This window comes from Galleria mellonella, unplaced genomic scaffold (genome assembly GCF_026898425.1).
Source record: "Galleria mellonella isolate WM207_F2 unplaced genomic scaffold, CSIRO_AGI_GalMel_v1 utg173, whole genome shotgun sequence".
In the NCBI taxonomy this organism is placed as follows: domain Eukaryota; kingdom Metazoa; phylum Arthropoda; class Insecta; order Lepidoptera; family Pyralidae; genus Galleria; species Galleria mellonella.
This window is the reverse complement of record NW_026442016.1, coordinates 6,691,069-6,716,248: the sequence shown is the minus strand read 5'-3', so window position 1 is coordinate 6,716,248 and position 25,180 is coordinate 6,691,069. Positions and strand designations below refer to the sequence as shown.

The 25,180-nt window shown below is 28.5% G+C and overlaps 1 protein-coding gene across 3 annotated transcripts in view; it reads left to right on the top strand.

Moving 5' to 3' along the window:
• The window catches only part of LOC113515608 (lachesin-like), a 95,853-nt gene extending 79,270 nt beyond the window's left edge, over positions 1-16,583 (top strand). For 2 of the 3 annotated variants that reach the window (XM_052893360.1, XM_026899869.3), the window contains exons 3-10: positions 575-782; positions 3,617-3,775; positions 7,079-7,207; positions 7,607-7,744; positions 11,701-11,850; positions 12,197-12,229; positions 12,330-12,392; positions 12,813-16,583. In XM_052893360.1, the coding sequence (XP_052749320.1) occupies positions 575-782; positions 3,617-3,775; positions 7,079-7,207; positions 7,607-7,744; positions 11,701-11,850; positions 12,197-12,229; positions 12,330-12,392; positions 12,813-12,919 (987 nt within the window). In that variant the 3' untranslated portion in view covers positions 12,920-16,583. The remainder of the gene's footprint in view (positions 1-574; positions 783-3,616; positions 3,776-7,078; positions 7,208-7,606; positions 7,745-11,700; positions 11,851-12,196; positions 12,230-12,329; positions 12,393-12,812) is intronic. The other variant, XM_031912363.2, reaches the window with a different exon arrangement.
• The last annotated feature ends 8,597 nt before the right edge of the window (positions 16,584-25,180 follow it).

The following is a 25,180-nucleotide window of genomic DNA, read 5'->3' as shown; positions in this document are numbered from 1 at the left end:
TATTAGCTAGTTTGGATTAATTTTTCCTATGTACCATTTTTTATTATTGAACTTTTTATCGTTAAAAAAAAAGATTCTAAAATGCCATTAAAAATGTCTTGTCTTGATCAAATTTTAATAAGGTTAATTATATATAAATACTTTCCTTTTACCACCATTGAAACCATAGCTTCGTAAATAGCTACGAACGAAACGGAATCATAAATATAATTTGATGATAGTATAACAGGCCCTTTTGATAAGTTAATTATAGAGTGTTTCTATTATAAATAGGAAATAATTATATACAGAAGTTATGTGACAATATAAAAAAAATTAAGTTAGTATTTACTTGAAACGCAGTGATTTTTTTATTTATTTATTGTGTATATATGTTGTATAATACAACTGTAGCGTATCTGGTATCTGTAGATTAGATTATAAACAATGTTTATGTGAAATTAAATTCATGAAACTTAATAAAGCATTGCGTGGTTGGTTAAAGTATAGTAACCTCATTGGAATTTCAGGTCCCTTCCGGCTCATAGATAAGAATAGTGGGTCTCAGTTTTAATAAAATTATAATTTGTTATAGGTTGCGTGGTTACGCGTGGATACACAAACCATTCTAACAATTCACACACATGTGATATCGAGGAGTCGCAGAGTTGGCGTGACCCACAGCGATCACAGAGTTTGGTTCTTGCATATTAGGGAGCTGAGAGAGACCGATAGAGGGTGGTACATGTGTCAGATCAACACCGACCCAATGAAGAGTCAACTTGGATATTTGGACGTTGTGGGTAAGAATGTTGTGCAAGCGTCTAAATTGAGAGGCGTCATCATTATTTATATTTCTGACGTTAATTGTTCGTTGCTGAATATGTGTCTCCCTCATAGATTACTAAAAGGCTTTTCTTTTGTTCTGACCCAGCTGTCTCCTTGACTGACTCCCTGCAATACATTTTAGGTAGTTGTATCTAGTGGGAAATTATTCTACATTGTGTTTCACTGACGGGTATGTATAAAATTAATGGAATTAATATATTCGGTTAATTATAAATATTTGCTACTCGCTAACAAATATCTATTTGACATTTAGTTTCGCTTCACAAAAAGTATTATTGTTATTATTATATTTACTGTTATTGTTGGAAAAGCTGTTGGTTTTCCAAATAAATAAATATTGTATATATATATATATATATATATATATATATATATATATATATATATATATATATATATATATATATATATATTGTGACATTAGTTTTTATCGGGTCGTCGGCTCATTTTTTAAATGCAAGTTGTAAAAGAACTTGCACTTTGTACATTAGTTACAATACTATACAATTTTATTGCATAAGTATTGATTTGCTTCAGAATATAATCCTACTTTGTTCATGCAATTTTCTCCCATACGTTCGGTCTCCTATAGTTGAATATTTAAACTGAATACCTCTGTTAGCCTTAGGGTAAAGTGGTTGCTTTGCACACAAGGGTAACATACCGATAGTTCAATCCGTACAAATGTTTAAAGCAATTTTCAAATATTTGACTGGTACTTTGAAAGCCACTGTAAACTATTTGTTCTGTTTATATGGTTAGAGATAGTGCTAGTACAAATAGTAAAAGTTGCGATGTTGCGTAAGTATGTACGTGTACTAAGTTATTTAAACATAGTACTACATTTTAAACAATCACTATTTACCAGAAATGCTCTGCTTGATAATATAAAGTTGGCGAATACGAAATTATATGCAATTCTGTTTATAACTTGCGGTTTTTCTTGCAGGAGTTAGAATGAAAATATGTAGGACATGGTTCATTTGTGAACAAAATTTTAATTCAATTTGTTTAGTATGTATTTTACATTTTATAATATTATTACAAGTTTCACACATTTACAAGTACATATATTTAGAGTATTAATCAATTAAAAAAAAATTGTTTGACTCAGAAACTAGTTCTGAACCTCATTATGACAGTTATATATACTCTCAATATTTCGACTTGATGTTTTTTGATAGATTTATGAACCTTTACAAAATTATAAATCGTCGACATGGAAAATTTAATGTATTTTTCAAGAACAAGTGACATTTTACTATAACAATGTGGGGTTATTTATTCTAGGAAGTAATTTAAATATTGAAACTTAATTTAATTTAATTTTTTTGGCTAATATGCCAAGAAAAGAGGCTAAATATTACAAAAAAATATATATATACCCTTTTCAACGATATGAGAAACACGTGCACACCATATTACAGCCTTTATATTTCTCAGATTTCGTGATGAATCAGTGAGCGAGTGATGTTTTGCTTTTATATTTGGTGCAGAAGACTCTGTTATAGAATAGGCCAACCCGTCTCATCCCGTGGGTGTCGTAAAAGGGGACTATAGGAATAAAAAGCCGGAGTTTCCGGCGTAACCGCGGTATTATTTCGCATGATCTTCAAACAACCTATACAGTTGCCAACGTTCTAAAGTGCCAACTAATGGCCAATACCTATGTACAGTAAATGATGTAATGATATTAATACTTGTACTTTTTTATATTTAAATGAAGTAAAATAATTTTTAATAAATATCTAATTAAGTACTTAGGTGAAACTTAAAATTATCTTTAAATTCTCAAGTACAATCTATGTACTAACTGTATTCAGTTTATTAAAATATATATAATTGAGTTGAATAAGATGAAACAATAATTAACTGCATAAAGTTTTTAAATGAACATGGTAGGGATGTTTTCGAAGTTTGCAGCCACATGTGTGTGTTGTCAGCTCTATAGTGGAAACTCTCGTATGTTATTTTTTACTTAATAAAACACTCTTCTTTACTCTCTATTTCTGTCAGTGACTGACTGATAGACTACATGCAATATAAACCAGAAGGCCTAGAAGCAAGACATCTTATAAAAGAGCTCATTATAATAACGAACGTATAGCGAGTGCTAATAATGATTTTTCTAAAATTGTTATAGGAAGGAAATTTATAATTTACCGCGGGTAAGTCTGTAAACCAAGGATGGTTGAAATAATGATCCTGAAACCCGCCGAAAACAACAATTAATTCTATAAATGTCTTATTTATCTTATATAATACAAGTAACTGTTATAATAGTAATTGTCACGATTTATTGCAACTTTAACTAGGCATATAATTACACTGTAACATTCCAGTTCGAACGTTAGTTAAACTTTACTTAGCTTAAAATAGATTGGGTAACTTGGAATAATTAAATTTGGTCGGTAATGTATTCCAACTTGTGTAATTAACGCAACCAAAAAATATTTATTACAACTATACACTTATAATTAACTATGTATTATTTCATTTGTTCAGGTCCATAAGACTACTTAATTTATATTTTGAACCAATTTTTGTTATTTATTATCTTATATATATATCATAGAAATACTCTTATATCTGTAATCATTAACACTGCCTTTTTATATTTCTGCTCAATACTTGTGCTTGTATAACTGTATAATGGTTTTTTTATTTGAATATACTGAAAATATCTTGGACATAGATAATCTTTGATAATAAGAATCTTTTGTTTTTAATATTCAAAATGTACGTATTTTGTATTGAAGTAATATTAAGTTTCAGTTTTGATTAACAGTTCCTCCCGATATCCTCGATCGAGGCACAAGTACTGACGTCACGGTACGTGAGGGAGAGTCCATAAGTCTTACATGTGCAGCGGTGGGATCTCCACCACCTCAAATAGCCTGGCGAAGGGAACACTCCAAGCCTATAACAGTGTCGGACGGGATACAAGGTATGAATATTTCATATTTCGCACTTCTTTTTAATGTACGTTGCTTGTTAAACATATTTTTCAAATATTTTGTCCAAACAAGTCCTTTTAAAAACATTAAAAAAAGCTTTTATAAAGTATTAAAACTGCTGTCACGAGATAGCGGATTATTTTATAAGAGCTCGTATTCAGAAGTGAAAGTATTCAAAAAGTAAAAATGATATATACTGGATTTAAAATGTTACAATTTTTACGTATGTTTTTTTTATTTAATAAGATAAACATGTATAAATGATAAACATTTGATAGATTCCTAATCTAATTACGTAAGCCATCTTGGGCTGTAAAAATAAATAAGCAAACGTTCCATTTTAATTATAAGAAAATACACCTAATAAATTTGCATTTTCCTTCATGAATTTAAATTAGTGAGCAATGGCAAGAGAGTATCGGTGATCAAAGTAATAAAGTAATCATGTTCGCTGCTGTTTACGAATAAGGGTTCACAGTACTGTTCATAAGGCTTTGAACATTACATATGTACATTAAAAGGATATTTCTTTGTAATAAGTTTAAAAGAAAGATATAAATTAAAACTTTGTTTTTTATAGTATTTTCAATAGTGGGTATCACTATGTAAATTATAAAGTCTAAACCTGTCACTCTTGCATCTTATTAAAGAGAGAGTTACGGGTAAGGGAACAGTAAAACGATAAATCAGTTTACTAATTTTAAAACGAGTTTTGCGTTGCATTTTATAGAAGCTGAAATTTTGCAACAAGTGTTAAATTAAAATATATATATATATATATATATATATATATATATATATATATATATATATATATATATATATATATATATATATATATTACCAATTCGGTAGATACTGAATATTATTTAAAATAATTTTTAAAGTTATTAATAAGGAATTGTATATATAAATATTATATATTACAGTATTTTGAGAATATTTCTCAAATCAATATTTGTCGACTACAAATACGTCTACTAAAATATTTGACATTACTTGTTCAGTCATTAGTTTCACTAAATATCGGAATGATCTTTCCAATTTCTTCTCAGATTTTATGGTCCAAAAAAATCTAACCAATTTTATGGTTACAATTTTTTTTACAGTTAAAAAGTAGCATAGTATATGTGTATGTATATATTGGCAAGAATAGTTTTTATATTTTAACTAGCAGTATTATGATTTAGTCCGGGTGAATCAATACATAAATCATCCTGTACTTAAGTTATGATATTCTATCCGTATACATACGTTTTTCATAATATGTAAATTTTAATCGTTTGTTAAGTAATTAGTAGTAGAATTTTAAGTCTAAATCTATTTTGTAAGGAGTTAAACTTATGGTACTTCTGATATTTTGTCAAGTTATAGTTCATGCCTTGATCTGGATCAAGGCATGATACTACTGGCTGTGATGTGAATAAGTAGGAAATTTGCAAAGCTATTAATTATCGGCAACAAATGTTACCTACCTATCAGGCTTATTAACCGTGGATTAATTTGTGTCTGTACATATGACCCAACTGTTTGCGTGTAGGTCACGTCGATCCCATTGAGTCTGTAAGTACACTGAAATTGATAAATTGATTCATTAACGCTATTTTTAATAAAATATATTTGAAAAAAATATAATTTACCTTCGATATGATATGATAGTTAAATTGATCATTTAATTCTAAGTTCTACTTTTTTACATATACTTTAAAAGACTCAACCAGTTGTTCAACAGACATGTCTATACAGAGACATGCGTTCTGAATGGTCATTTAATTGTTTGAGACATACCAAAGGCATTGGAGCAATGACATGTAGACAGAACAATGCGCCTCAAATTGTAACTAATCTACTGGTGTTCATAGATTATTGATTCTACTATATTCTATCCTATTCAAAGGGCAAGAAAATCATATTGGGATTAATTGTTAGATTTTTATTTACTACTCTAATATATTTTGAATAACGAAGTAAATATATATACAAAATCACTGCATGTAGAAGTGAATTAATCTATGTAAATAATAAACAAGCAGGATTAAAATATGTTGCAATTTTTGTTTATTCTCACAGCGATGCTCTGTATTATTTATTATAAAATGTATTAAATTTGCTTTATTAAGTATCGAACAAGAAAAAAAAATTTGTGAACTTTACATTGCATAAATAGAATAGCTTTCTTTTCTCTTATTTATACAGATAATTGTTCTATTTTCATAAATTAATTATTTAATTTTTATTTCTAATGATACTCGTTGACAACAGAATAAAATATATACTCGTAATGAACCGAACGGCTAATACTAGGCTCCGAGCAGTGATTTATTAATTTATCTGAAGATGCCTCGCGTTGGAGTAAAATACGTGCCGTAAAACGTGCTTGGAAGGAATAGTGATCATAGTTTGATGTGGCTAATATGGACAATTGTAGAACTTTTGATAATAACAATCTTCGAGTGTGGGTAGTCGTACGCATACTAATGCTAGCGGAATAAAAAAATTATAATCAACTAACCAGTAATATAGATACACGAAAAATAACACCTAGTTTAGTAAAACAGAATTTTAGGTAATAAGGAATACGTATGTTTAAATTTTAGTTTGGAGTAATTAGTTACGTTAAGAAAAAAAAAATACGTTTAAAAATTCAATAGAAAAATCTTTTGATTTTTTTTTATATATTTTGACTTTAAATGGCATACAAGCTGATGTCCCAATTGATGTAAAGGGATAACCATCAACTTTACCTTTGCCTTTGTATCTTGTAACTTCATTGTTATGTCCTATCCTCTCAACTAAAACATTGTCATATAAGCACAGCTGCTTGAAGGCATGTACATACCGTTAAACAGCTGGGATAGAGTAGGATAGAGACCCATGCAGATAATTTTTCTATAAAGTCTCTTTATGATTTAACCAGAATTAAAATATTTCAAATATACAAATATCTTTAGTCACCATGTATGTATCCGAGCGTATTTGTAGGTTTACACATGGTTTGCAAGAATAAATGTTTGCGCTTTACCATCTCGTGTTGGTTTTGAGTACATATTACTCATAACCGTAACGGTAAAGAGATATTTATTAATAAATATGGATCATTATTATATTAAATATTGCTAATAAATAAAATTAGCTAATGCATTTTTAAAATGTTATTTAAAATTTACTAACATTACCTATACGTACAAAAAATAAGCTGAAATTTTATGAAATACAGAAATAGATTGCAAATAATTCATCAAACAAACATGACATGTCTTATTTTCGTCTTCCTAACTGAGCAACGTTTGCAGTGACATCGTTGGAAGGCCCGGTTTTAAATATAAGTCGAGTCAATAGGCAGCATGCAGGCGCATATTTATGCATTGCTTCAAATGGAGTGCCGCCAACTGTAAGCAAGAGAATAATACTCACAGTTCAATGTAAGTTATTCATTAAATTTTTATTATATTTATATATATGCATATTACATATTTATTTGCATGTCTAAAACGTCGTAGCATATATATTTCTAATATTTACATCAACTCTTTTAAGTTAATTCCCTCTCATATATACTACGTATTATGAGCACGGCCTGTCAGTTTGATTTCATATATTCTCCTCCATAGCGCTCGTATTTCAGTCCTGTTTATTTTATTTTCAAATTGACAATCAGCTGCTGATTTTTGTGTCTCTATTTCCATTATAAATGCTTTATAAACATCGATAAGCACAAATCAGATTCAATTTTAATGATTTTTGTATATTTGTTAACATTACTGTTTTTACATATGGTATTAAAATTTACCTATAACTATACATTATTTGCATTTTAACAGTTCCACCGGTGATTACTATAAGAAACCAATTGGTTGGTGCCGCGTTAGGAACAGATTTAGTATTAGAATGTGAAACAGAAGCATATCCTAAGCCAGTCAGTTACTGGAGTAGAGAGAACGGGGAAATCGTTCCTGTTGGTAAGTGACATATACAATCCATTATATTTAATACAAGCTGATCCGGCAAACGTTGTTCTGCCGTATTTCTGGATAGAGACACCTTAATTATTTAGCGATATGAAATATACTTTGTGACCTATTTTCATACCTACCAAATATACTTGAAACTTCATAAAAATCGATCGAGCCGTTTCGGAGGAGTTCTACTACAAACACAGTGACACGAGATTTTTATATATAAGATGTATAGTACAATAATGATGTACTTCTAGATATATTACAGCTAGATAAGTTTGTAAACAAAAAGTATAATATTAAAATGGAATATTATAATATTAGCTTTTTGTTGGTGAACTTGTCTAGAATTAACTTGTAAAACTTTCCAAAGTAAAATAATGAATACCCACTTAGAATTTTACATTTGTTAAGAGGAGTTTAGGTTGGATCTATCTTCACCTTATAGTAAATGATATTTAAATTGGGCTACTTTTAATAGAATTTTCTTACTGTAAATTTTTTATGGAAGATAATAAAAAAATAATCAATTATGTGCTATTGGTGTATGCTGGTGGAGTACTAGTATAATAAGTAAGAGAAGTCAATCGGTCCATCATGACGAATTCACCAGGAACTAACCATGATGGTTTTCAGGAGGTATTTCTTACAGGACATTACAAGCAATAGGACCGTTAGTTCTTACTACTAATATTAAAAATGGCTCACAATATTATTATATTATCATTATTTACAACGCAATACTCAGTCTCTTGCGGAGATTTAGATTGTTAGGTGTCCTTAGCGTAAAACGTCAATAATGTTGATACGCATCTCTTGTTAATGCTGACTAATGCAGGGAAAGTTTACAATAAACAAAATAAAAATATCAGGTCTAATCGCAAGTCAACAACGTAATAAAATAGCATCTAAGAATAAAATGCTAATAAAATATATGTAATTAACAATAAGTTAACATGATGTACGTAACTTGTAATAGGAATTAAACACAAATTTTGTTTCTTAAATAAATTTATTATAAATTATAACTTAAACTAAAATCTATTTTTAAATGTTTAGGTGTAGTGCCTTAGTCTATATAAAAAAGTGATTTAAATGATCTACTTATTGGATCTTATTCAATTAATAGCATAATATAGCATAATCGTATTTATAGTGATATGTAAAAAATGAAATACTCTCACCATTCTCCTAAATAAAATAGAATAGCTCGAGTATTAGTATTCGTAAATTATGCTCAAGTAGAACAGCCACTTAGTTGCTAAAATGGGCAGTTAAAATCGTGAGAGGCGTGTACTACCTATATCCTTGTTGTAATTAGGGAGTTACGGGTAAATAATGTGTTTTCCTTACTTTACGATTTTTTTCCCGATTACTGTGCAGATATTGTTTTCCTTTATTTTTGTGGAATAAATAAATGACCTTCAACACATCACAGTGCTTTCTTTTCCAAACTAATTGGTATTGTGTATATGGGTACTGTTAGTGCTTGTGGAGCAAAAATTAACTAAAATTTTATGATATAGGTGCTTGAATTTGCGTAAAAAACTTTTTTTATCCCACAAAGGTGGCAAACAAGCATATAACTCGTCTGATTGTAAAAAGTCACTGTAGCCTATGCCTGCAATACTATGAAAGTCACGTGTACGTTGCCGACCCTGAAGAAACAGCAATATACGCTTTATGAAGAAGTCTATACTGTAGACTTCTAGGGAAAACCTCGGCAGGGAGCTCAAACTTTTGAAATTGCTAAGATGTTAAAATATTTTATCTAATTTTAAGTAAGAAATGTTTATTACATGAATTTGATTCTTTAAATACATTATTTTTAAATATGTAGAAAATATTCTGTTCAATAGATAGACTTATTTATACATATATGTGTTTATACTGTGCGGGATAAAACAACAATCATCGGCAAGTAGAATACTAAACCATCAAGATCATCGTTACTTATGAGTATCAACCATATTCAAATCTTATTGCCATCTACTTTCAATTAAAATATGACTTAATTTACTAACATACATGACATAAGCGTTTTATTATTTTTTGCGTGGATTTTACTATCTTAAACTGAACGTTCCATAAAATTGTCAAGAGCGACGTAATTGTGGCGACAAAACTCACACTATCTTATTGCGAAAGACTAAAGATACGAGTAATATCATAGTTATTACTAGGAATAAATCACACCGTAATCAGTATTCATTTGTTATTTCGGTTTTTGTATTAAAAACAGATTTAAGCTGTTTATTATTTACAGGCTTAGTATAAACCTGAATTAATTAGTTTTGTCTTAGATTGTGATTTTTCAGGACATTCGTATAAGATAGATATTAGAGTTTTGGATTGTATTTGTAACTTTTTTTTTATACAACTTAGAATGGCAAACAAGCTGATGATCCACCTGATGGAAAGTGGTAACCGTCGCCTATAGCATGATCAGTACCATGGACATAATAGAGTATATTGTTTCGCCCATGATACCCCCATTCGTTGCCATTCCTGAGGACTCAGGTATTATTCCTCTGAACCTTGTAAATTTACGCCATATCCCACTCTTTAAAACTAATTATATTTGTGTGTATTATATATAATATATATCTACCTATTTATATATATTTACTTATACTTTTAATTACCAATAAACTGTCAGTTTTCTCATATTGGGTTTGCTAGAAGAAATCTCTTTTGGAGATAAACTCGCCTTTGTGCACTATTATGTTTGTTTTTCCATTTTAATGACCTTTTGTGTACAATTTAAAAAAAAAATAGTAAATTAGAATAGACTTATATTCGATTAGCTTATACAGAATTGCATTACGAAGTCCGAAGTCAGCGATCTCTTTATGTATAGCTCTATATGATAATTATAACTATTCAGAGAACTGATCATCACTTAAGGATATTATGTTGATGCTTATGAAATTGAAGTCTGGCCTGCTCGTTGCAGGTTTATATATATATATATATATATATATATATATATATATATATATATATATATATATATATATATATATATATATATATATATATATATATATATATATTCAAGTATTCATAAAAATAAAAATAAAAGTAAACTTTTGCCATATAATTTTTTAAAAGTTTATGGCCAAGACTCCTACAATTAAGACTTATCTAAAGACACTTCATATATAAAAATCCATTAAGTCATTCAGGCTATACATTGTGTAAAGACGCACACTGACAGCGATGACGGGCATACTCATATTTACCTTCACCCGAAAAGCATTATTTTTTACCCTCCTATCATCGGCAGAAGGGTAAAAAATAGGTGGCTACAAATGGCGTCTCTCCCTATTATGAAGATTAATTACTCCCATTGTCAATAGTGAAGTGCCGCTTACTACATATTAAAACAAATGGACGTGAAATCACAAAAACACTAAAGATATTTATTTCGTTTCTGAAGTTAAATAATTTTCATAAATTTGATAAGAGTAGTTAATAACCGTATTTCTATAATAAAAAACAGGATAATGATTCCCCTTTATTAACATTTTGACCCGCACATGCCAACATATACTTGGAAACGTTACCAAAACGGGGGGGGGGGGGGGATGTTTATTAGTAATGGTGCCGCTAGTTGAGTCGACCTCCATGTGGCCTTTTTTGGAAACTATCGTGGTTAATTTTTAGAGAATTTGTCACGGGCCAATTGATCTGATATCATCAACATCTATCATCATGTGCCTTACCAACATATACCATAAGCGTAAGTATGAGAACTTTTCCATTTTAATGACATGAGTAACTGTCGGCAACCTTTGGTTGTCAGGAAATAGTGGTAGAAATACTAGACGAGAATTAAATGCAGTCCCTTTATGACTATTTTATTTATTTAGGAATAATTTATTTTATTTTTATTTTATTTAGAAATTTATGACTATTTTTTTGTCAAACATTATTGCAGTGATTTATTTTGACAGGAGGTGGTCTAGAGCCGCAGAAAATAGACGGCTCATATCGCTCAGTACTGCGTTTGGCTATCCGAAGAATCACATCTTCCGATTACGGTGCATACAAATGCGTTTCCAAGAATTCGCTGGGAGATACGGAGGGTACCATCAAATTATATCGTGAGTCTACTATTATGATCTCTAATAGAAATAATAATAACTCTTCTCTATGGGGCTTGATTTGGTTAAAAAAAATGTGTTTTAGTCTTAATATACTATTAAAAACCAATGATAAATTTATTTGATTTAGAAAAAAATATTATTATAATTAATTTATATTAGAATTTTGGTATGAGTATTCTTATACAATGTTATTAATTTGCAATTAGAATCTCTAAGCTAGAATTTTATTTATTATTAATTTTTTATTTTTATAAGACGTAAGCGATTGATTTAATTCGATCTAAAATTAACATTTAGCTATAAATGGTTCGATTGCAATAAATATTGTTTTTCAATTACGCAGCGATGCCTTCGCCCGCCGTGGAAAATAAAAATGGTAAGTTTTTTGTGTAATATATACTTAGTATACATGTAATATTACTTCAGAAACATAAATTTAGATAGGGTTCTTAAGCATTTATGTATGTTATTTACAGTAGTTCAGAGGATGAACATAATGGCTGACAAATCATCAGAAAGCACTCCATTCGGTACGCAGGGTAAGTTTCTTATGTATTTTGACTAATCTCTAATTACATTTAATGGTATTTTTTATTTGTTTTGCATGAAATGTTATGAATTTATTCGTAACGTAGGTATCCGTCCAACGACGTACTTATTCTGAATCACGTACTGAAAAAGCTTCACCTTAAAAATTGAGTAGGTTCATTATTATAAATACTTAACCGAAATATGTATTATTATTTTTTAAATATTTTGTAGATACTTGTTTTTGTAAAGGCTGAGTGGGAGGGAATGTTAGCTGTTGTATGCTCATTAAAACTACTTTTGGAAAATTTTATCAATAAAAACTAAATATCTGTGTTTTAGCAAAGTACATTTTTTGTTCTATAAAAATACAAAACAAAAGATTTACTTTGGATACTTTATGTGTAACCTAATTATATAAATGTTTTCAGATTTTAGGCTACAAGATTACAACGGGGCCGTTTCGAAGGATCAGCTCTGTTACGGTTTTTTATTCTCATTAGTCATTTTAATCAAGATAACAACATCATCAATTTAGGGCTGTTCTCTTTGAATAACTTACAAAATAAATTAACTTTACCTTCCCGTACAATCGCTTAGTTGAAAATGTTGCTTTGATGTTCATCTCTCTGTAACGAGTGATAAATGCCGATTTTCAATTGTTTATTGTCACCTAATTTTCCAATCAGCGTCAATGTTACGCTATATATAAATTGTTTATTATCTTTATCTTTTGATAATCTTGTTGTAGGAAGCGTTGGAATATTTTACATGACTTTTTTTATATATTTTTTAATATAATTTAAAATGCTAAACAGACTATCGGCATACATAATAGACAATGTTAACTGTCGTCTAAAGACATGAATAGTACCGAAGATATCCCTTCGATACCCATGTCATAATATATGTGTGACAATTAGGATTGCAATTTGCAATAGTTTTATGTACCTTACCGGTAATAAAGTTGTTCCTACGAAAAACATTGCCAAACCCTAAGTTCCTTTATATTATACTTAACATGGTAACTAATTATTTCTATGTTATTTGATTTTTCAAACATAATTAGTACCTTTGATAAAAGAATAAAGTACACATACGTTATATTGCACAAAATATATATTATATTTTGTGCAATATAACAAAACTACGTGAAGTATTATTATATATTTTGAAATACTGAATTTGAAAGTTTTTGTATTTTAATTCACCAAGACTTCAAATGTAGTTATTTTTTTTTTACATAGTATTAATTTTTAAAGAATAGTATTAAGTAGTTTACTTCTAAATTTAGGTATTTTAGTAACTTTAAATGTTATATAATTGTGATTACATATCGTAAAAATGGATGGATTAAACTAAAGTATTAATATAAATTCTTCATCACTGTCCATAATAATTAAATATTTGATAAATTTATTTTTCTGTTCTTGTATTAATTAGCACTGTCATATTACATATTCATCTCAAATAAGTAGATGTTTTTACATTTCTTATTTATTGTATTTAATGAGATTAAGCGATATTTATAACAATTACACGATACTCGTAGTGGTCAATAAAGTTGATATAAATAAATAGATAATGTCGATGTCGGTTAATCAATACTCACAAAGTATAAAGTAATGATACCGCTTCGTTTTCTCATTGCTGCAATAAGAAATATTCCTCATCAATATAATTTTTCCAGCATTTCACTAAGAACATATTTTCTTTATACTATAGGACATAATACATACATACATATCTCAGTATAGGTCAATAATTAAAATATAAACTTTTGCGTATAGTATGAAATATTTATGTTACAATTTTTTTAATAAAGCCATATAAAGAGAAAAAAGATAAAGATAAGAATATTTCGCATGTAATCCAACGCTTCCCGTTATAATATTAGTGTACGTAATTTTATCTAAATTCAGTATTGATAATAAATATTTATTAACTAATATTAGTTTATGATAAATAAACAGATTCTAAAAATGGAATACACTAATTCAAATATTATATTAAGGTGGTATTCTCTTTGTTACCTATTTCTGACACTGCTGTGTTAGATATGTTGGTGAAAGTTGGTACTTGAAAGTTAGATCCCTGAAGTTTTGTTTATTTATGCGTCTGCGTTCTCAGTTAATAAATATTAATAAGAGCAGAAAGTTATGTTGTGGTTGACAGATAATGAAATAATTAGAGCAGAGTAGTTTACGATAGAATTTCATATAACATGTATGTAAATATTTTCCTTTCTTTAGGCTATTACTTTAGGTATTGTAATTTTATAAATGACTGAGATTGGAAATGTTTAAAATAACAAATATTTTAATTTATACTTGATATTAATTAAAAATAAATATTTAAAAGTTAAAGGTTTAAAAAATTATTTTGCATCAGATATTAATTGAAATGATATGAGGCATGAATTCAGAATATCTGAAAATAAAACATTGTTGTAATACTTGTAAATATGTAAGTATATTATTATAAGGTAAATTATAATAACATGTATTCTGCTACACTGATATTTAAATAATATAGTTTACAATATTTATAGAGTAGTAATTAATAATTTGTAAAATTTAAATAACTCGGTACTGTAGGTAACAAAATATCTATATATAAAAGTACCTACAGATCGAGAAAAAAGAAAGCCATGTATTTTGAAAATATTTCGAATAGCTTAGATGATATACATTCTAAAAATAATTGTATCACAATACGGTATTAGATACTTCTTACCGTACAATTAGTAAAAAATAATATTGGTACTGAAAATTAGACAATTATTAGTAAAAATATACAATTAATTTCATGTAATAAATAAAGTTTAATTTTATCAGATTAATATTGAAAATAAATTATTTATGTAATAAGTAGATATTATTTAAATTTAGATTGCATTTTTGTAACTTGATCTGAACCGACATATCTACATTATATCAATTATAAGACGGATTTAAAGTAAATGTAGACAAATTTATTGTAGAGACCTACAATTATGAGATCGAATGAATTAAAAGTATTAATAAATATAGACTGAGTTGAATGATTAGGCTTGTAAATATAATAATGCTGTGTAATGTGTACCTAAGTTATTTTGTGCTCGTACAAATTGTGAGATATGATTAAACCTGTTGGAGGCAGTCAATTACCAAGCGCATGGCGGGCGAATAACACGATTATAGGCTTATATCGCTTTTGTATTTATTAAATTCTTTCGTTTAGCAAAAAATACATGTAGAGTACGTTAAGAGTGTTTACATCGCCTATAATGCCTGTATTGATAGTCAAATTTTAAATATTAATTTACCTATTTCTCGATAATAATTTAATAAAAATACCTATAGCAAACTAAAACGCGTTAAGATTCTTTTTCAGTCATTCTTGAAATTTTGGAATCTGTAGAATAATTTTCTTAACGAAACATTAACAAAAACTGTCGAAAAATAAACATCGTGAGTCATATTATATTGTAATTACTTATGTCGGCTTTACTCACTTTATAGTCGATATAAATAATTACAACTGTCGAAAACTCCAAAATATTAATCTGTTTCTATATTTTTAGTAACAGATATATTTGCAAATTATCATATAATTAATGTTATTGGGCAATATAAAATTAATATTCAATTTAATCATTTAAAAATAGAACATTGTTTGTTTTTAAAAATTGACTGATCATGAAGATATTCTTATATGTCGGTATAAACACTCTTAATATAAAAAAGATGATAATGATGTAATAAGGGGGCAAAAAATCATGAGTAACGAAAAACATTCACATATAAACGGCCATCCAGGGTAATTAAAGGTTATATTTGTTTCATCCCTTTTCTAATAAATTTAGGGCATTCCTTCATATGTAAATAGTCCTTATACAGTTTTAATTATGGTGGTTTATTTTATAGTATAATACCATAAATACATGTTCATTATTTATTAGCGAAGGAGATGGATACCCAACTGTGACATGTTTCTGTAGAGCTGGTAAAACTAATTCAACTTCGTCTGTCAGAATTCTTAATCAAAACAACGAGTCTTGACATTCGTTTGTTGAAGTTAAATAACTTCACTTCGACAGAAAGAAAAATACAATATCTTTGAAACCTCATATAAGTACTATGTGAATGTCTTAGTGTCAAATATTCAGTTGTACTTGCGGACCACAATGGCTTTCTAACTATTAAATTGATTTAATTTCATGTGTATTATTTCTACTTATTTTTATTTTACATAACTAGATACCCTTTTTGTTTAGGTTGTATGCAGTCAACTAAAAATGGCAGTTGTAAGTGTAAACTAGGTGTATATAAAGAAAAATGATATAACAATTCAGCCTATTATATATAACTATTATTGTAGTTACTTTGTTTATTATATAATATATATATATATATATATATATATATATATATATATATATATATATATATATATATATATATATATATATATATATATATATATATATATATATATATATATATATATATATATATATGTGCTTCACTTACTGTATATTATATTAAACATTTAAGCAAGACTTTTTGAGATTGGTTATTAAAAAATAAGATAGATAAAAAATAATATTAGATAATAATATCTACACGACCAAATAATAAAAACATATTTTTATAACTATTTGTTTCTTTGTATATGTTGTTTCAACACAGATTCATAGCGATACCTAGTGTTTATGTCACTGAACAACTTTTTTAAAGGTTGAAATTATGGCAACAAGTTTATCCTTTGCTGTTTTCACATAGCATATAGGTCAACAGGTGTAACTAAGGTAACAAGTGTAATTTGATGATGTATTCTCGTGCTACTATGCCTCAACGTGTGATAGTGATAGTGTCCTTCGAAATACGATGACCCAAATATTAATTTGAATAATTATAAGGTTTTCAGTTGATTTCGGTCTTAAGATATCTAGACCGCAGTCAAACATTGTCTAACTGAGTTGTCACAATTTATGTATTCTCATATAATATTATATAATCAGGCTAGCCATATGAAACGATGTCGCTGACGTAATCGTAAATCACCAGACTCAACCGCTCTTTAAATAATACCTATGTAAATTTAATCCTATTGAAACTGAAGTAATTACTTTACTCGGTTCAAGTGTTTATTTTGAGAAAAAAATTACATTCTTTAATCTACTCAGCATTCACTGTTAAAAATGGAGTTAATTTTTTATATTCTGAAGATGGTGAATACTCAGCAATTAATTATTTTAATTACAAGGTTTCTAGCATCCAATTTGTGGTTTTCAATTTAGATCAGCACTGATAACAAGCTAGTACTATGGATACTATAAGTGTTCAATTATTAGTTTAATATTCAGGTAATTAGGTAAAAGCGATGGTTGTAATTAGCCGTCGACGTTTCACGTTTCAAAGGAGAGATCAAGACAATCACAATTGCTTAGATATCGTGAGCAGAGAACAATTGACACCGTGTAAAGGTAAGGTAATACGTACGTAAATTAGTAATTACTTGATATTAGAATGTACCCATCGCGATATATACATATAATGTATATGTCTATTACACTGTAGACTGTAGAGATAAGAATGACACGCTATTTCTAAAATGTTTACATTTCAACTACCTAACGGAATATGTTTTAAAATTTTGTCCTTAAAGGTAACCAACTTAAATTTTACGAAAATTAGTAATTAGTGGATTAACTTTCCCTTTTTAAAAAAAGCATGAAAATTTTATTAATTTAGCTGTTCTACGCAACGTTTTCCGCGTATGTAAAGTATTCTATGTTAGGATACATTTGAATTCATTTAGTCGTTTAAATGTGATCGAGGAATAAACATACAAACATTTTTTCAAACTTCCACATTTATAATATTGGTAGAATTAGCGAGCATGTTATGTAATATGAACAACATAACATTTATAGTTGAATATTGAATCTCTCCATTTCAAAGCCTTTTATATTTTAAAATATATTCAAACATTCTTATCCTCGTCTTATCATTTTTATAATGATAAACTATGCTAATTAAAAATAAAATTCTGTTGATCTCTATTTGTTGATATACTTGTATACTTAATACCGAAAACTATACTTATGTTATCATTGGCATTTTGAATTAGTTGAAGTTTAAAGTGAAATTTATGTCCTGTTAAATAGTATTTTGATAATGAATCCCCTGATGAAGAAATACTAGTATTTATTATACAAATAATAAAGAAAACACTGGATTGATTAGTGAATGAAATCTATTCCAAGAAGTAATTTCATCTGTGAAAACATAAGGCACAAGGTCGTTGGGATAGAGTCGTTGGTGAGACAATGTAAGTACTGCAATACTTACTTCGGTAACGATATAAGACAACGAAATTTATTTTTTATGCTTAAGTTGTACTAAAATCTTAATTTTCATTATAAATATGTATAGACATCTATTAACAATGTACACACGTTCCCACGATCGGGTTTAACTGACTGATGAACCTTCCGATGTTTGCGTGTTCGATTTTAAGGTTTGACTGTTTTCTGTATAGTTAGGTATAAATCTCGTATATATTTGCAAAGAATACTTATATATTTTTTAGTACCAGTCAGTTTATTAGATGCCTAGTGCGCATAGTACTAAACTCAGTATGAGTGTACATGGCCCATTTTCAATATGTTCAATGTTATTATTCGTAATTCAGTAATCGTTTGTTAATTTCCTAAGAACAATACTAGTCTGCCTCCTCAATTTAATTAGTTCGTGACTTTTATTAAATATTTGATCTGAAATTTATGATTATAGAATAAAAGATTATGACTAGATATGACACTACAAACAAGTGTGCCTTAAATTATCTAATTGAAGATTTAGTTTTTTATTATACTAAATACCTACCTAATTAGTCAAGACAAAGAAAACGTAAAATACTATAGGATGGGATTATGTTGGCTGTATGGGGTGTAATTCTGAAAATTCGCGTTCGTGTGGCAAAGTGCCCAGAACGTGGAGCGCGAGCTGCATTCCTTCGTTCAATAACAGTGCCATTTATGCCAGAAGCAAAGAAAGATAAACCATAAATTGTACCACTTATTTGAGTCACTTTAATAGAATTGAGACAAAAATAAACCGACCACATCGACAAGGAATATTATGGAATCAAGTTCGCATGATCTCATTATTGAAACGGAAATGGTACTTAATTGAATCAATTTTGCGATATAATTTTATTTTACTCGGTAGGTAAGTCATTATCTATGGTTGCGTTACATTATAGTAGATATATGTAATAGTAATACGTCATATAGTATAACTACTCTCTGCTTCTTTCTCGATCTCACCTCTTTGTAACTAAAATACGACTGCTTGAAGAACGAAAAACTCTGCTCTCCGTACATAAACTCACGTTTGCGTGTACATAAGCATAATTTGTTCATATAGTAGTGACAAGTATCAACTATTAAATTTCTAATGGGAATAACATAAATGGTTTTAAGTGTACAGATACAAATTATTATTTTTAAACTATTGTTATATATAAAACTCTTATATCTAGGAATCTTAGGTATTACCAGGAGGGCTAGGAGGATTGCTATTGGCATCATGACTATTATTTTGTGATTTCTGTGGATCTGTTCAAGTCTATAGGCGACGGTTTTCACTTGACTTCTGGAGGGTGGTCAGTTTTTTTTATCATTGTATGTAGCACATTTACTTCTGATAAATACTACTGTTAGAGTTACAAAACATCCTTATAGATTGAGACGAAAGTTATAAATGTTCTTAAAACCGTCGATTGAAACGATTGTTAAGTATACACATAAACACTTTAATAAAAATGACGAGAATGTAGTACATAATATTCATAAAAATAGAAAGGAGACGATATATTAGCCTTACTATTGTATAGGCTGCATATAATAACCTTACCTTACCTTTTAGAAATAAATTCTGTATATCTCGTTCGACGGAATATTCATTGAGTAAGTACGTTCATTCACTACGTTTTACGTTAATATAATTCTTCGACCAACAAAGAGCCTTTTTTACTGAGTAAAGTCATGACTAAAAATTAGGTGTCCGGCATTTCTTGGATACAATTATTATTTGCTGAAAAAAGAAAAATAGACGATTTGCCTTATTGATAGTTATTAACAAGAAAAAAAATATAGCATCGAATTCTATCTATGATATAGAGTAACATATAAATTCAGAATAGGTACCTGTAGTGGATATTTTTCTATGGGTATGGGGATTATTAATATTATAGTGAGTTGTTACCATAAATTTATCTGACATAAGGAATTAGTGATAGTTCTCAGGAAAGGCAACGCTTGTAGGATCACAGTGTACTCTGTTATGTCCATGGTACTATTTATTGTTTATAGGCGATGGTTATCTCTTTCCATTTGGTGGGCCGTTAGCTTGTTTTCCATTTTATGCCGCATAAAAATTCGATTAAGTCAATTAAATGTGAATAATATGGTATATTATGTTTGATTTTCTAAATTTTATCTTGTTCTATAGACGATTTAAAATAGGATTTAAAATGCAGTAAGGCAGTCAAAACAGCTTTCCTCGAGTTAAACGGCACTACGAGGTCTTCTACTTTACGAAACTATGGTACACCCCAGCTACTTGCCTATCGATCGCTTTGACCTAATGTTTTGCATAAGTTTTATGATGCTTTTGAATTGCGATCGTAAAATGTTTCGAAGGTGTAAGTAATTGTAGACTTCTATATAATAAGACTATTCTATGATACAGCTTTTCAAGAATAATAATCGGGTGTCTTGTCATATTATTATCATAATAATAACTTATTAACTGCCCTATAGGAGGAGATTTTAACCTATTATTGTTACACAGGGTAGGTAAGGTTTTGTTGCGAGTTTTATTTATCTTATATTGATGTATTGTATTTCCTCAATTGCCTTTTACAGAACTCTGATGGGACCGAAAAAGTTTGGTGATTCTGTATTTTATAATTTACTAGCTATTTTCCGCGACTTCGTCTGCATGATCGGAACTACTATCTATCTTGGTCAATCAACATGCATTGATTGATCTATGTTGACCCTATGTGCTTCTCCACTCCATATATAATATACATATGTATACCAAATTTTATTGATTAAAAACCAATATAACAAAGTCACTTTCACATTTTAATAATAATAAAGATTTTAGATATTATATATCAGCCACTTATCACTATTAGTTACTATATTTATTGATGTTTTATATTTGTTACTTCGTATACTTTTTTATAGTTTTCAATAAATAAATATTTTATTAGGAAACAGAATTTATTTGTAGGTCAGCATTAACTTTTTCTTGTTTATTTACATAAATGTTATATAAATATCAAAATAAATGTCGATGTACTCTTAATCATATAAACCTTAGACTTAGTTTAACACACTTACGTACTAAATAATTTTCAATACCATTGATATCAACTACCGATAATAACTACCTTCACATTAATTACGACTGAGTACCTATATAGATATAATAAACAGAACGATTCCTGTATATACAATATAATATATTTAAGTAACAATGAATACTGTCAAGGGAGAGACTATAAATGTAGGCAATAGAACAATATTTTTTGTCTATCAGTTTGTCTGTTACACTTATATGTGTTCTTACAGTTTTTAATCCCTGTTTATACAGGGGTAAATGAGTATTTTCATAGCTACATACTATATACTCGCTAGGAATTACCAAATTTTTCTTGAAATTTAGAAGTCGCCGTTAGAAGTCAATGACCACCTGAATGAACCAGTAGGTGAGGTATTTCATTTATTGCTAATATGTATTTAGTAAATTTTAAGTAACTGTACAAAAGTTTTCTGTATAGGTAAACATTTACATTCTTTTCGTTTTTTTTTGCCACAGATTCATTGCCTGTTTGTATTTCAAAGATAAGTTTTTACTGGATATGTGGACATAATACTATCCTTTAATATGCTAGCGCATAACGAGGGCTTGACAGGGTATATTAAGTATATATTCTGGCAGGTCGACCTCCGCGTGGTCTCCCTGGAAGTCATCATGCTGAATTCCAAGTGTATTAATTACGATGGGCTAACTGACCTGCCTTTTCATTCTCACCTATCATCTCTCACTGATGCCTCGCCAGGCTATACCGATAGCGCAGAGATTCCATTACCATCTATTGAAAAACAAAAAATGGGTAACACTGGTTATGTTATGTTATGTTCTGATATGTCCGGCGTGTTGTTTTTTTTATAGACGACAATAACTCTTTTCATGGAGTTAGATGGTCTGCTAATTCAAACTGTATCAACGAAATTACATAACGAATATAAACGTTCAAAGTCACATGTGATTTAAGACTATTCCAAAAAAAAAAGAACAACTTTAATTTTATTGTTAAAAGTTTCGTAAGTACATATTGAACTTTAATGTAATAACTACCAGTTTAACTTACATGTATCTATTTTAGCCGAGGAAGCTGGACTAGTTAAAGATTAAGTAAGAAACAAACGCTTCCTATTCTGAAGTGATAAGATATTTCTATCTCTATAAAATTAGAATAGAAACATCAAAATCGGTTTAGAATTTGCAATGATATTGTGTAATATGTACACACACAAAGTAAAAAAAAATATATTTGCACCTTTATGAAGTCGGTTGAAAAATAACAGCGCATCGGACGACGGCTAAATCAGAATGTGACCAAATGTGGTTTTGATGTTAGTAAGACCCGCGGGTAACATCATTCACTTAGTTGCGCTAAGTTTGCTAACTTGAACAACTTACTTCTTCCCTGGGGTTGACGGGTCCAATGAATAAATTCACATTGATTATTATACGGGGGTAGGGGAAACTGCACGTAAATTAGATGTATGACAGTTTAGATGTAATTGATCATTTATCTGAGATTATATTGTGAAGTTTTGGATATAGTTCAGTAGTAGGTATTGGATGATGAATTTGCTGTCGTAATTCATTGTTATAATCTTTGACTTTTCAACTATTAAGATTTGTTTTTATTATTAAATATAGTTTTTTTTTTATTATAACATACGAGTATGAAGTCTGTCTCTAAAATTAAAATATATCAAAATATTATACAGTGTTATGGTATTTTTTATAGTAATTTAATACTGTCTATTTTAACCTATTTTAAGCATATACAGCATACATTTATTTAAAAAATACGGTAGGTACATCAAATATTAACATGTGTTTTCATAATATGTAATGTTGTAAAATTAAATTATTTATCAGAAATTTACGAGACACCCAACTCTTAGTTAAATTATAGTAGAAATGTCGTATTTAGGAATATTGGAATCGTCTTAATGAATAGGTTAAAATACTATTCAGGGTCTGATTATAGAGTAAGAAAGAAAAATAAGAATGTTAGTATGCATATTAATAATATTTAACTAATTATTTTTAGTTAAGTAATTATCAATCGATTATTATTATATATAAATTTATACAAACTATATATATATTTCCCCTGATATATTATTATGTAAGTATAATAGATCTAAATACATATATATTTATATATATTTAAGTAAAAGTGCTTCTAATAAAATGCGCTCAAACTTTATATGTGTTATAATAAAATTCTTTATATGCGAAATACAAGGGGAAAACCCGATGTAAACCACTAGCATTGGGATTTCAAATACCCTAATAAAAAAAAAATAAAAAAATCGATTATTATAATATATGATGCTATATTATAGGATGCTCATGAAACAATTCATAACCACATATTATAATCAAGACATCTAAGGATGGTCGTAAATGCGGTTATTAGTTATATGTAATAATGGTTCTAATTACTGATAGTGTTTATTTAACATAGGCTTTTCTCATACATAAGCCTATGTTAGGTTAGGGCGCAATATGAAGTCCTTTGTTATATAATGTGGACTATATATATAATATTATATTGATACAGAGAAAAAAGCTTTTTTCTTACTGTATGTTGTAAACATACTTGATTAATCTTGCTTTTATTATTACAGTATCTCATGGCTTTACTTACGTGAATCAGTATATAATATTTTAAGTTAGGACACAATCAATCTTTTTACCAAATTTCATTCAAATTCGTTCTATAGATTATTTATCAAAGAATAACAACATCTATCTATACATACATCCTTACAAACTTTCGTATTTATAATGGTAATGGGATTTATAATGTTGTTTTTTTTTTATATAATTAAACCTGTATATTATTTTATTTTTATACTTCTCATCTTTAGAAAGTGCTTTTTTTCAACTTTCATAGAAAGTAAAATTTAAGATTAAAAGTAAAATCTTAATCTTTATTTTCCTTATATTCTTAATACACGGTACTTAACGGATTATTTTCTATCTCAACGCTTTTTAAAGCTCTCATTGTTGTATTAAGATTACCATCAATCGCTCGTACAAATCACGTATAGGTAATCTTCTTATATTTGAAAGTGCTGTTTACACGATGAACTTGTATATATATACATATTGATAACGGGTTAGTTTCATAACTCAAGCTCCAGGATTCAGGAAAATATCACAGCTACAAAGCTGCTACGTGGCTTGAATATACAAATGATTATATTATATTACATGATACACATAACTATAATTATTTTGCCTCCATAAAGAGGTTAAGTCATCCTGTTAAGCCATCGTATCACTGTTGAACTGCAATAAAATATATATTCTTAGAAATATAAATATTGTATTACTTACTAGTACTTAAGAGAGCTATGATATTTCAGTCAGGGTTGTCTCTAACAAATATATAGGATCTAAAAGACAGACAGAAGTCCTAA